At 40.4% G+C, this 13,974-nt stretch overlaps 1 protein-coding gene across 1 annotated transcript; it reads right to left on the bottom strand.

Annotated features, from left to right (window-relative positions):
* Nucleotides 1-12,956: 12,956 nt before the first annotated feature.
* On the bottom strand, nt 12,957-13,638 carry LOC129737995 (eukaryotic translation initiation factor 4E-like). The gene has a single exon (XM_055729170.1). It carries the CDS (start codon nt 13,518-13,520, stop codon nt 12,957-12,959), a length of 564 nt encoding a protein of 187 aa, XP_055585145.1. The 5' UTR covers nt 13,521-13,638.
* Nucleotides 13,639-13,974: the final 336 nt, after the last annotated feature.

Raw genomic sequence — 13,974 nt, 5'->3', positions numbered from 1 at the left:
GTAGTAAATAATTTGTAAAACACCAACCACTTAGCTAAAAAAGCCATCAATTCTATGTTCATTTAAAACCATGCATTATAAGCGATGCTGAATACATTCAAGTAATTTATGAATATAAAAAGACTTTTTGCACTTATCTCCCAGCGCATCTAGTTCTTAGCTTTAAAATTACTTTATTGTGTTGTGATTACTTAAAAATCAATTATGTTCATTCTCTATGAGTCCGGCTGTGGTTAGCAAAAAATAGTAAAAATGAACCGGTCTAATTCAAATTCTTGCAAAACGGTTTCCTATTCCTGTCGCAAAATTACGACGAATTATGGGGGCCGAGCGATTCGATTTCAATCGAATACTGACAAATTTATACAGTTCAGATTAGTTTGAAATCATTTTTTTAATTTTATTTCAACACTTTTCTGTTGAATTTGATGATTTTGATTGTTATAAGCATTGACAGGAAGCGTTAAAACAAAGAAACACGTTGGGGGGATCACTAAGTTCGTCTTTCAATATGGCGGAGTGTGCCAATAATTAATTTCACTTCGAGATTTCAGAATCAAATATCTCAAAAAATAGTTTTAAAAGTGACAAATTTGTGATAGAAAATAAATTCCCAGGCGTAAGTTTATCATGTGAAGTAGTCTATTAAAGTGGAAAGTGATTTTTCGGCTCTAAAACATGCATTCATGAATTAAGACGAATAAGAGGGATACGACGGAGGAGGGTACACCTACCCTATACAAATACTGAATAAATTTTCCGCCGCCTTAGTGGTGGAAGACCGAGCAAGTGAATTGATAAATCAAGCTTTTCAGGTTCATTTTGGTTCCCGAAGGTATCCTAGATCTGTGAAAATGAAAAGGAAAGTTTCCTGTTGCAGTCACCCCAAATCTTCAATCATCCATTTATTGGAAAAGGAGAGATCCAGTTTGCGCTGCGGTTAAGCTGTGTATTGGTTACCTGAAAAAAAAAATCGTTACCCAGAAATTGAAGCCCCAAACTGGTACTTCAATTTCAATTTCCAGAGCGCCAAAGCAAATTGGTAACTGTATCCTCGTGGTGTGGCTAAAGTTGCAGCATCCAACAACCCATCAGCGCGAAATGCATTCACTTCCGTTGCACCTTTAGTTAGTTGGTTGTTTTGCAAGAGTGTGAGAATGGGCGCATTTTGCGTAGTTTGTTTGCTGGAAATATCACATAGGATGGGCGAGTGGGTGGTTGGTGTGATAACAACGATGTAAAAGCTTGATGGAAAATCTCAACGCCTCGGTTGTGGAAAAACATGAACTGAAAAACCACGTTCCGAGAGCGGGAAACCTACCGATGTTCATGGGGTAAGCCAATGAGACTACCTCGAAGCAATTCGATAGTCCGTCCGTCCAGCTTTATCGTTCCTTCCAATTTAACCCCTTTCAGCCCTCCATCGAGAGAGCACTACTATGGCGGCGGCGTTAATGGAAAAATTGTGCACATTTTGAGGTTGCGGTCACATGGATGGGGCTCAACGTGTCAGTAACGGAAAATGTGAAAATGGCCACCCGTTGCAACAGATTGGCGCGCGAGAGTTCAATCCTACTGCACCGACGAGGACGAAATGACACATTCGGTTGGTTTCAGGATTCAATTTGTGCCCTTACCTTTTGGCAACGGAAACTGCAAATAGTTTCTCACTGTTGAATTGAGAATTTGTTACCATAATTATTGTTTGCTTACAAACTTCTGGCTGACCAAAGCGGACAAAAGCAATTAGAAATTCAATTCATAACAATTTGAATACGTTATTGTGATGACTCAAGAATCTAATGAATTAAACATTATACGTTTTAACTTAAACATATACTATAATATGTATAACGTATAACTTATTGACCCACTGGGCTTTGTACCAGCTTGTAAGTACTAGTTTTTTAATGTTGATAAATCAATATTTTCCTTAGATGTCCGTCGAACTGAACGGAAAAAAGAACTTTCAAATTTCTTGATATCCCTTGCAATCAATGTTCCGGAAATCATTCAATTAGCATTTGAGACACTGACATGTTTTCAACAGCGGGAGCAGAGCAGCAGCCAAAATTCTTTCTCTCCCAACGGGGCAAAGATTGTGTTTGACAGCGCTGCTCCGAGAAGCAAAGAAATAAGATTTGAAAGAGAGTCGTTGACTCCACTTGGTTGGGATTCTTAACTGAATGAGGAGCTACTTAATTTTCAGTTTCTTGGTTCACTCACTCACTCACTCACTCACTCACTCGATCACTGATCGATGATAGAATGCTGTCTGCCTGTTTTATCTTGATTTGTTGATGCTGTTATTTTTTTAGTAACATGCAGACTCTCTAGGGAACTACTAACAGGCATCAGCATTTGAGTTTGAATTTTTTCAACTGGAAACGTATCATGAACGTTTTTTCCGAGAGGTTTTGGAACATTGCTTGCAATGATAACTAACAACCCAGGCAACAATTTTAATTATTTAAGAACCTACAAGGGCGCTATTACACTTAGGCATATGTAATTACCAAGTTGTATAATCTGCTTGAAAGTATTTTGAAGCGATAATAAGATAACAATCTCCTCGCCATAAGCTAATAAGACCAAAGTATGTATCCACCAAAAATACACCTTGCCTGCAACAAACGAAACGCAGACATTGCATCTGACCATCACCTCGTCCTTGGCGAGATACGATTGAGAGTCGCGCGTGTCCAACTGCGCGAGTAAAGTCGGTGTCGATACGACGTCCGCCGGTTGGAGAATCCAGAGGTGAAAAGGGCATACGTTGAACAGCTAGAATCCCGAGCCTCAAAATTGCCTACAGACGGAACAGTCGAAGAACAGAGGTGCGAAATCAAGAATGCCTTTATCACGACGAGCCATGGTACTCTCGGTAAAGTTTGTGGAAGAAGAAATGATGGGTGTCGGATGAAACTTGGAGGATGGTCGGTGATCGGAGAAAGGCGACAGTTGGAATTGAGCAGGCTTGTACCGAGTCAGTCAAAATAGCCACCCGCTTACGATATGCGGAGCTAGAAAAGGCAGTTAAACGAGCTTGTTGACGTGACAAGAGAGCCTGGACAAACTCCCTAGCCGAGGAGGGAGAAAAAGCCGTCGTCGCCAATGGAGATATCTGATCACTTTATGACATTTCTCGCCGCCTAAGTGGTGCAAGGACTAATGCTAGAATTCCGCTGAAAGACCGAGCCGGTCAGTTATTGACCGATCGAACAGATCAGCTCAAACGATGGACACTTCGAACAACTCTTCCAAGTCACGAATAGCCATGGCTAACAGAACCCGCGGCTCGAAGCGCCAACAGTAAGCCGCATAAATGGCGTCAACTCAGAAGCGCCCTCGCTGGCTGAAATCGAAGCGGCAATCAAAAACATGAAATCCAAGAAAGCACCTGGGATCGATTGCATCCCTACTGAAATGCTGAAAGCCGATCCTGCCCTGTCAGCACAAATGTTGCACCGTCTTATCGCTGACATCTGGGATACTGCAACATTCCCGGCCGACTGGATGCAGGGTATCCTCGTAAAGGTCCCAAAGAAAGGAGACCTAACAGAGTGCGGTAACTGGCGTGGCATAACTTTGATCTGTACAACCCTCAAAGTACTCTGCAAAGTGATCCTGAATAAGATCCGAGAGAAAATCGATGCTACACTCCGACGGCAACAAGCTGGATTCCGATCCAGACGATTAAGTGTGGACCACATCACAACGCTACGAATCATACTGGACCACATCAACGAACTCCAGGACTCTCACCTGCTGATGTTCGTTGATTTAAAAAAAAAAGCATTCGACCGACTTAACCATGAAAACATCTGGGCGGCTCTAAGGCGACGAGGAATCCAAGAGAAACTAGTTCATCTCATCGAAGCACAATACGAGGCATTTTCGTGCTAAGTCTTGCACGACGGTGTCTTGTCCGATCCAATCCCGGTAACTGCTGGAGTGAGGCTGATGTCATGCTGAAGCTACAAGCAACGCAACGAAGACCTTACGCTACTGTAATAAACAAACAAACAAACATGTTCACACGTTCCAATAAGAAAGCGTTGCAACGCATTGGGATGTCATGCTGGCGCGACATGTCGCTTTGAAATTCCCTACAAATCACCACTTCTTTACATCTGATAATGCTTTGAATCGTCTCCTTTCTTTCGGGAACCGTCAAAAACTTATCAGATCATGCTCGGATTGCAATAATGCCGAAATTTGAACCGACAAAATTTCTTGTTTTTTTTTTTGAGGGAACCAAGAATTTCTGAAAATTTTCTTATCGATTCAGATATTATTTAGTTTATTATCACAAATTTAGACGGATCTTCGAATTATTGTGGTTAAAACCCGAAATCACTGTTTTAAAACGAGAAAAAACAATGTTCCCGTTGGATTTCCTACTTGTCGCGCTACAAAACACCCTGGCATCAGCTTTGTCGCGCTTTCCAATGCGCTCAGCATGACAGGTCTGCGCTTTTTCCATGGAGATCAAATGAGAGCTGGTTTGTCGGGTGAACGGTGCGATGAAGGTTGCGTTGCTTGTCGCCTCAGTTTGACATCAGCCTGAAACAAGGATGTTTCTTATCACCGCTACTTTTTCTCATCGTAATGGATGAGATTCTGACTGGATCGATCGACTGTTCACCGAACCGAGGATTGCCGTGGAATCCTTCAACAATGGAGCAACTGAACGACCTGGACCTGGCGGACGATATAGTTTTGCTCGCCCAAACACAACCGGTAATGCAGAGCAAACTCGACGACCTCACCGAAAGTTCCAAGGCAGCAGGTCTCAAAGTCAATGTCGGAAAGACCAAGTCGATGGAGATCAACACAGCAAATCCCTCCAGTTTCATGGTAGGTGGGCAACAAGTTGAGAAAGTGGAGTGCTTCCAGTATCTTGGTAGCCAGATAACGCCTGATGGTGGTACCAGGAAAGACATCGAAACCGGGATCAGAAAGGCCTGAGTCTCTGAAACATCTGGCGGTCACGACAGATCTCTCTACGAACGAAAATCTGAATCTTTAATTCAAACGTCAAAGGCGGTATCCATAAATTACGTAACGCAAAAAATGCACTTTTTTGACCCCCTCCCCCCCGTATGTCACAAATCGTAACGTTTCGACGTACCCCCCTATGAAAATTACGTAACGCTAATTATTACCCCCCCCCCCCCCTCCATCTTCTCATGTGTTTAAATACTGATTTTCGAAGTTAGTTCTTCAAAGCGGAATTAATATATATCCAAATCGCTTCTTAGTACTCATTGATGATAACTCTCTCATAAAATAAATTGATTGTCTTATTACGAGTTGCTCTATGCTTGTTGAGAGATGATCTACCTTGTTTACTTTATTTTGTGCAAATCATTGCTTGCTATGCAAGATATACTCAACTTAGTAATATTCGTCAGGGTAATCAAAATTGCATTTTTTAAATCAATTGAGAAAGAACAGTGAAATTTCCGTCTTAAGGTTGAATTGAGTTCTTGGGGGTAGAAATACCTCATATTCGGTTTTGTAATGGTTATTTCACGGATAATCAATACAAATTTTATGAAGTCTGAATTTTGAAAGAGGAAAGGTTAGAAACCAGTTTCAATCATGTAGAAGCTTACATATTTTAATCTGATTTTGGTTTACATATCATTCTGCAAAAATTGCATGACATAAAAAAGCTGCGATGAAACTGAAATTTTTAAAGAAAAAATCGTTACGTAACGATGAGCATACCTCCCCCCCTCCCCTATGTCACAATTCGTAACGCTCGAGCTTACTCCCTCCCCCCCTAGGAGCGTTACGTAATTTATGGATGCCCCCAAATCCGTATTGCTGTACGGGTGCGAATCTTGGTGCACATATACGGTGGCAACGCGAAAACTGCAAGTATTTGTTAATCGCTGCCTATGGATTATCATCCACGCTTGGTGGCCTGGCAACTGGATCTTAAATGAGGAACTACATCGCCGGTGTCATCAAAGGGCGCTAGAAATCGAGATTCAGGAACGTTAGTGGAGGTGGATTGGGCACACGCTGCGAAGAGATGAGAACGAGATTTGCAGATAGGCACTTGAATGGAATCCAGAAGGACGAACTGTCGACGAGAGTCTTGACTGGGACCGAGTGAAGACGCTGGCTTCGGATCGTCAACAGTGGAGGTTTTTACCACGGACCACGGAAGATCGGCGCGCAGGAACATTAAATAAGTAAGTAGGGGTGAAGCGGGCTATATGCGCCTATTAAGCAGAGCACTGATTTTATCAAATATTACATCAAATATGTATGTTTACAAAAACTATATACATGTGTGCAGGCATCTGTTTTCTATAAATTGAAGCAATTTTTATGTTTAAATTTCCTTTCGTTTTCGAGAAAACGATTTTATTATAACTGTTGTCTAAAATGCCGAACCTCAAACCGTGCAGGCTAAATGCGCCTATTTATGTTTAGAACAAAAATCTTGTTTTTTGGGAAATATTTCCGTATAATTTCATTGAAACTGCTAGAAAGTAAGAACTTCCGTACGACAAAGCTGAAGTTTTATAAAAATCTCTGGTATTATAATTATATGGATTAAAACAGTGAATCAAAAATCACCTACTATCGAATGATAATGACATTGTCCCAACTTGAACTTTTCATGACAAAAAAAAAAATAAAATCTTTGTCGTTGTCGTACGCTCGGAACGATAAAGACAAATTTCTTTGCTGATTGATTCCGATAATATTTTTTCATGACATTCGTTTGTTGCTATTGAAAAATATAAGGATAAGTGGTTCCTAAAATAGCAATTAAAACGCATCGGATCATAGCTTGGGAGATATTGGAAAAAAGCTTATGACCTCTTAGTTAAGAGAATCGATAGGAGAATCAATTCGGGGACACTGGGTCGTTGCCATGGCCAATCTGTCCGGTTCCGGAACAAAATATGTCAAAGTTATCGGATTGAAACTTGCGACATATTGATGGAAAGCTCTTGGCTTCAACATGAAGGGAATCGATTCGGGGAAAGTTGATCGTGGCCATGGCCAATCTGTCCGGTTCCGGAACGAAATATGTCAAAGTTATCGGATCGAAACTTTCGATATATTGATGGAAAGTTCTTGGCCTCTTCATGAAATGAATCGATAAGAGGAGTGATATGGGGACACTTGGCCGTGACCAATCTGGCCGGTTCCGGAACGAAATATGTCAAAGTTATCGGAATGAGACTTGCGACATATTGATAGAAAGCTCTTGGCCTGTAAATGAAGGGAATCGATAGGAGAATCGATTCAGGGACACTGGGTCGTGGCCATGGCCAATCTGTCCAGTTCTGGAATGTAAAATGTCAAAGTTATAGGATTGAGACTTGCGACACATTGATAGAAAGCTCTTGGCCTCTTCTTGAAGAGAATCGATAGGAGAGGCCAAGAGTTTTCTATCAATATGTCGCAAGTCTCAATCCAATAACGGTGACATATGTCGTTCCGGAACCAGCCAGATTAGCCATGGCCCCGACCCAGTGTCCCCAAATCACTTCTCTTATCCAATCCCTTTATGTTGAGGCCAAGAGCAGTATGTTCAATATGTCGCAAGTCTCGATCCAAAAACTTTGCCTTTATTTCTTTCCGGAACCGGCCAGATTGGCCATGGCTACGACCCAGTGTCCCCGAATTGCTTCTCTTAAGGATTTCCTTCATATAGAGGCCAAGAGCTTTCTATCAATATGTAGCAAGTCTGAATCCGATAACTTTGACATAGTTCGTTCCGGAACCGGCCAGATTGGCCATGGCATCGATCAAGTGTCCCTGTACTACTTCTAGCATGGTTTAACTTAAAGTTAGGTCAAGAGCTCTTCTCAGATAGCTAATGATCTGGTCACATAATTTTTCATTATTACGAAATCAGATAGATTACCCACATATGCGAAGCGGATTGTCTCAAGTTGTAAATTTCAGGACAATTCCACATTAGAATTTGTCATTATCTTCTCAACGACACGACAATTCTTGATTGCCTATTTCATTTTGTCATGATACACACACGGGAGAGACAAAAGGTTGTCGCACAGAGAGAGAAAAAAGACAAAACCACACGTCTACTTTGTCGCTTGTTTTGAGATAATATCAGGGACAATTTGATTCACTGATTAAAACAAAAGTTAGGGTTGCCATACTATGGAGGCAGTTCATCCATGGGAAAAACTTTATCAAATCTGTTTTAGATTTTTTTAACCTGTTATTTTAGGATGAAGGCATTTTAGATGGGGGCATACAAAATCACTCTCTTTTTCCACTATATAATTATTATTAAAACAAACCAAGTTTTTCCCAATTTGAAACTCAACATGTAGGTTTTTAAACGTAGAAAACAGTTTAGAGATATTTTTACATTAGACTTAGTTATTGATGATTATGTTGAAAAATTCCATGTTGATCAAAGCTACCCCGGTGTTCAATGTTACCCCGTTTTACGGTACCAATCTCAAAAACATCAATTAATCTCGTTATAACAAACTAAAAGCCAATTAGTTTATTGAGCTCCATTTCGAAAAATTTTGAGAAACCAATCAAGCATAAAAATTTTAGATTATGTTAATCATCATAGTTTTAAAGCAAATCATAGTACTGAAAATACCTTGATGAAAGTGCATAATAAAATTTCCATCTCTCTTCATAATTTTTTTTGCCTTTCTGTTACTCAAAAATTTATCAAAAGTTGTGCCATAAAATGCTGATTGAAAAATCTGTGGTAACTCTCATTCAACATACCTATTTCTTTGCTTGTTTTATTTTTTTAATAAATCGGCCGCAACATTAACAGCACTCGGAATCAAAACATACACCACTTGAAATACCGGACACATCTTTGCTCCAGAAATTGGAAAACAGAATAACAGATTAACGAACAAAGTTATCATTTGCTCGATTCGAAATGTTTGACACAGGAAGTGTCGTAAACTATCATGAAAAATCACTCTCAACAAACATGTATACGATATTCACGAAAAATGTTAATGCAAACGACTTCTGATATCATTATGTTCTTAATTCTCGAACGCATCATATGTTTCTTTTATTTAACAAGCTTAAACAAAACTTACTTACATAATTAATCGGTCACCCTCAAAATTTCATCGCTGGAAAACTTGAACTTCATGAATACATATGCTTATATGCTTATGGAATTTTTCATGAAATATCAATAAGTCAAATACAATCATAGCTTGTGGGGAATCAAGGGCAACCTAATGTGGGGTATCTTGAGCCACCTGTATTTTGGCGTTTATCACATTCGTAACTTACAATAAGTTTTTCTTATCTGTAAAATTTGTTTATGCCGAATGATGGGTTATGAATAATATTCTGTCAATTTTATTCGATGCGTTAGAGACGAACATAAATCCTGTATAAGGAATGTTTCCAAAATGTTCCTGAGCCAGATTCATACACAGCTCTTATATTTTTCCTCATCCAAAATTATTTGAAACAATTAAATAATCTATGAAATTACGGTTTTGCGTCAACTCATAAACTTTGCATGTTACTTTTTTTAATTTTGGAATTGGTGGCCTACGATTCCCCATCATTTTTCAAAATAAAGAAAATACATTTTTAATTCAGTTAGCGCTTGGGGTACTAAATTGATAGAAAACGGATAAAATTTCAAAATGATACGTTAGATATGTAGAAAACCATAACATTTATTTTTTTATTGTATCTTCAATAATGATGATGTTATGGAGCAAAGAAAAAAAGTAACCCATGATACCTCACCCTCCCCTATAATAATAAAGAAAAAATTAAAAAAAAAAACTACCGCAAAATGTGATAAATTAAGTCATAATCATTAGATGATCACTAGGTTATAGGTATTACATAACATTATAAATTCAAAAGAGATGTGGTATACAAATGTTTCATCTAACTTCGCTGTTGCATGATGAATTTGAGATTAGCAATAGTAAGCGATTGTTATTTGCACTATTTTCAAACGGTTGTTTTGAGTTACATCCTGATAGTTTTAAGGTTGAAGCAAAATCAGTTTATCCCTGAAACGTTGTGCCAAGCCAAGACTTTCTCCCAGTAAAACTTGCCCAATTTCCATGGGGCAAATCTTCAAGCTTCCCAAGAACTCATCCATTAGAGTAGCACCGTGCTGAGCTTCGATTCACATAAGATCATTACCGTTGCCATCATCCTGAACTTGTCTCTCATCCTTTTCTGCTTAATTTGCCACCATGCTGCGTGTCTGCCATCAAAAGATAAGGAGAGCCAGCAAGTTTGTTGGAATTAATTACCGTCACTTATTTTGCTATTTTCTACCCCTAGGAGCAAGAAACGGCTGACGACTGGCTAACTGGTACGGGCCATCATCTTCATCATCGTCGAGCGGAGGAACCAAATCGAGTAAGAAACCATTCCGCCTCACTATTAAGGGCACAGCATCTTTCAACTCACTCCTTGTCGTGTTCCGTTGTTGCCTAAAGAATGTGTCGATACGGAGGATGCTTTTCACTGCCCAGGGGAACGATTCGACTACGATTTTGCCTTGCTTTCCCGCCTTCGTACAGTCTCTCTACAAGAAGATGGACGGTGTCGATGCTGTTTTTCGGAGGGGTCTTTCACCTGGCCCAGAGCAACATCCCCAGATGTTAGTTGCCTGTTACTTTCCGAACAACTGGTATAAGAAGTGTCAGTCTAGAGAACATCGGGTGATCCTGAGAGATGTTTGAGATATTTTTTAAAGTACAAAAATATGATATAGATTCAGAGAAAATAATGAAAAACGATTCTCATATTACAAACTATGTTCGGATTTGTTTTTAAGATCTTTATTAACTGCTTATATACTGTTATGTTCAAAAAACAATAAAATACTCACCGTAGAAGATATAAGCACCACATCATAATGGTGTTGTATTTGAAAATAGAGAACTTTCATGGAATTTATAAGTAACTTTAGATTTCTTTGTTCGTTATTTATTTCAAAGTTTCTCGAATCGTCACTCTCCATTACAACGAATTCTAGATTTTATATAAGGCTTGAAACTCATTTAGATGTAAAATATCATAATGAAAAGCTTGAAAGAAACTAAAACTATCTACATTACATCAATGTCATTGCCATATAATGATCTAATATTTGAAATTTAAATAAGCGCCAAAGCACTTGTTTCAGTGATTTCTTGGTTTGAACCTGCAAATAAAATAATCTTTTTTCTGAGAAGCCAGTATCCAATATAAAAATATTTTAAGTTCTGTTTGCAGAAGTGGGTAAAGTCTGTTTCTCATAGAATCTGGTCACATCTTTTCATTTACTGCAGCGCCCCTAGTTGTCACATCGCGAATCTATTGACAGTGTTTTGATCCGGATGGTTTGTTTACTTAGCTGTGAAAATTTCATCAAGATTGAAGCAGTCAGTCAAAAGTAATCGAAAGAATTCTGCACACTCACGTAGAGAAACTGACGTGGTCAGGTGTAAAGATCGCGAAATTCCTGAAATATCCAAAATCGACTGTAAATTCGGTGCTGCAACGTTACTGGGAGACCCTTACGGTGGATCGAGCAAAAAAAAAACAGGCGTAAAAGTGGAACAAATGACCGGAAGCTGCGAGCAAAGGTAATTCGATCAGTTCACAATAATTCTGGAATCTCCTTGCGTGATTTGGCGAAAAAGTTCAAGACGAACCACAGTACAGCTCGACGAATTTGTTTGCGAGAAGGCTTGCGGTCGTATCATGCAAGCAAACACCCCAACAGGAAGCTGAAACAAAACCTGGTTGCCAAAACCAGGGCAAGCAAATTTAACCTTGCGAAGCGTAAAGGGAATTTTGCGGGTAGATTCAAGTTTGTTTTCGCAGATAAATTTGCTCGTAAGTTGATGATTTGGCAAGGGATCTGTAGTTGTGGGAAGAAGACTAAGATTTTCATCACTGGGGACACAATGAATGGAAATGTTTACAAAGAAGAATGTCTCCAGAACAGGGTTTTGCCATTCATTCGGTCCCACAAAGGTCCGGTGAAGTTCTGGCCGGACCTGGCAAGCTGCCACTACAGCTGGGATGTCGTTAAGGGGTACAAGGAGAACAAGATCGATTTTGTTGAAAAAAAAGTATCAATCCACCAAACTGTTCGGATTTTCGTCCCATCGAGAAATATTGGGCAATAGTTAAGGGCAAACTGAAGAAATGTGGCAGAACCATGAAAAAACCCGCTCAATTGGAAAAGTGGTGGAACAAGATGGCGAATAAGGTTACCAGCAGTAATGTGCAGAAAATGAAAGGTGGTATCACAAAATAAGTTCAAAAATTCATGACGCATGATTTTTATGTATTTTTTTCCTTAAAGTGCAATAAAAACCCTACAAAATGACATTTTTGCTTTTGTTGTACATTATTTCTTTGCGGAGAAATGATCTGTATTATCCTACCAGAGGACCAGAGCGCTGCAGGAGGTATGCTGAAAGGGCTCCACGGTACGATCGTACCCAGATGGTCGTGCCATCTACCAGAGCTGCGGCAACACACACGAGCTTGGAACAGCTTTTATAGTGATGGGAAAGATGCAAAAGCGCGTGATCGGATGGTGGCCGATCAACTCTCGAATGTGCCGGTTGAGAATCAAAAGCCGGTTCTTCAACATCAGCATCATCAATGTGCACAGCCCTCACCTCGGAAGTACCGGTGACGACAAAGACGAATTTTACGCGCAGCTGGAGCGTGAATACGACCGTTGCCCAAAACATGATATCAAGATCGTCATCGGGGATTTCAATGCTCAGGTCGGCCAGGAGGAGGAATTCAAACCGACAATTGAAAGTTTCAGTGCGCACCAGCTGACCAACGAAAACGGCCGTTATAAAAAAAAAGCTTGGCTTTCGGTTGCCCATAATAATAAAAAATGTTAAATTTAGTTTATCGTGTTTTAATTTTTTGGCAACAAATTCACCCAACCTCCCTCGTTACAATTATTGTTCGGACATGGCAAAATATTGACTTACAGCTTTCTCCTGCATCGGCGCGTCCCGGTTCATGACGGTGGAGGTCCAAATCGCAATTTTATCCATCTTCTGGCGAATGTTCACGACGGCACCGCAAATTTCTTCAGGATTATCGAAAACCTCGCCAATCCGACACAATATCGTATCCAGCCAATATTTGTCCAATTCGTGGTGCTGCTGCCGGGGCACGTTGATCACCCACCGGCCGCCGCGGAAATTCTTCTCGTCGTCCCACATGGGGCGGATGCCCTGCTTGAACAGCGAACAATCGCACTCGGTCTTCAGGTCCGACGGGCTCTTAATGTGGTTGTATAATCTCCAGAAGTCCTCAACGGCACCGACGGTGGCCACCTCGTTCAGGTTGTCTCCCCACGACTTGTTCTTATCCGGTTCCGGATACCAGAGCGTCCACTGGAATTGCAGCGGATGCTTGATGAGGCATTCCGGATCGACGATGCCGTCCTGGTCGGTATGATTTTGCTCGGTGCTCTCCGGTCGTTGCACAATCTCCTCCTTGGTTTTGCCACCCATGATCGCAAATCGGCTAAGCTCGAGAAATATCAACCCAGACGTTGATTGAAACCGGGGGCCGGGAAATTTGCTTCGCGGGGGCTTTTCACGGGAAATCAGCCACACTTCTGTCGAACTTCGTTTGTCGCAGCTTAGAACGGTGTCCTCACTTTTTTTTTCCCCCGTTCTCCACAGGTTCCACGTCACTTTCCTTTTTGCACTCTCGTGACGCACACTTTTCCGCAAACTTTTTTTTTATGTTTTTCAGTTTTGCGGGAGCTATGGGCTGTCGGGTTTATTTAAAAATAAGCTCGATACAGTGGGCCAAATCTGGTCGAACAAAGTCACATTTAATTTGTATTTGATTAGGGTTGGGTTTTCTCTAACAAAAATGTTGCCAATTTTGCTCAAATCATATCGAATTACAGTCAACTCAAACATTAAAAAAACCAAATGTAACACGGCCTCAGACTTA

Source organism: Uranotaenia lowii, chromosome 1 (assembly GCF_029784155.1).
Source record: "Uranotaenia lowii strain MFRU-FL chromosome 1, ASM2978415v1, whole genome shotgun sequence".
NCBI lineage: Eukaryota > Metazoa > Arthropoda > Insecta > Diptera > Culicidae > Uranotaenia > Uranotaenia lowii.
The sequence above is the reverse complement of the archived record's forward strand: the minus strand, read 5'-3'. Positions and strand labels throughout refer to the sequence as shown.

What these genes read in the sequence shown, in the direction of transcription:
- LOC129737995 (XM_055729170.1), bottom strand. Translation starts at nt 13,520, where the DNA reads ATGGGTGGCAAAACCAAGGAGGAGATTGTGCAACGACCGGAGAGCACC.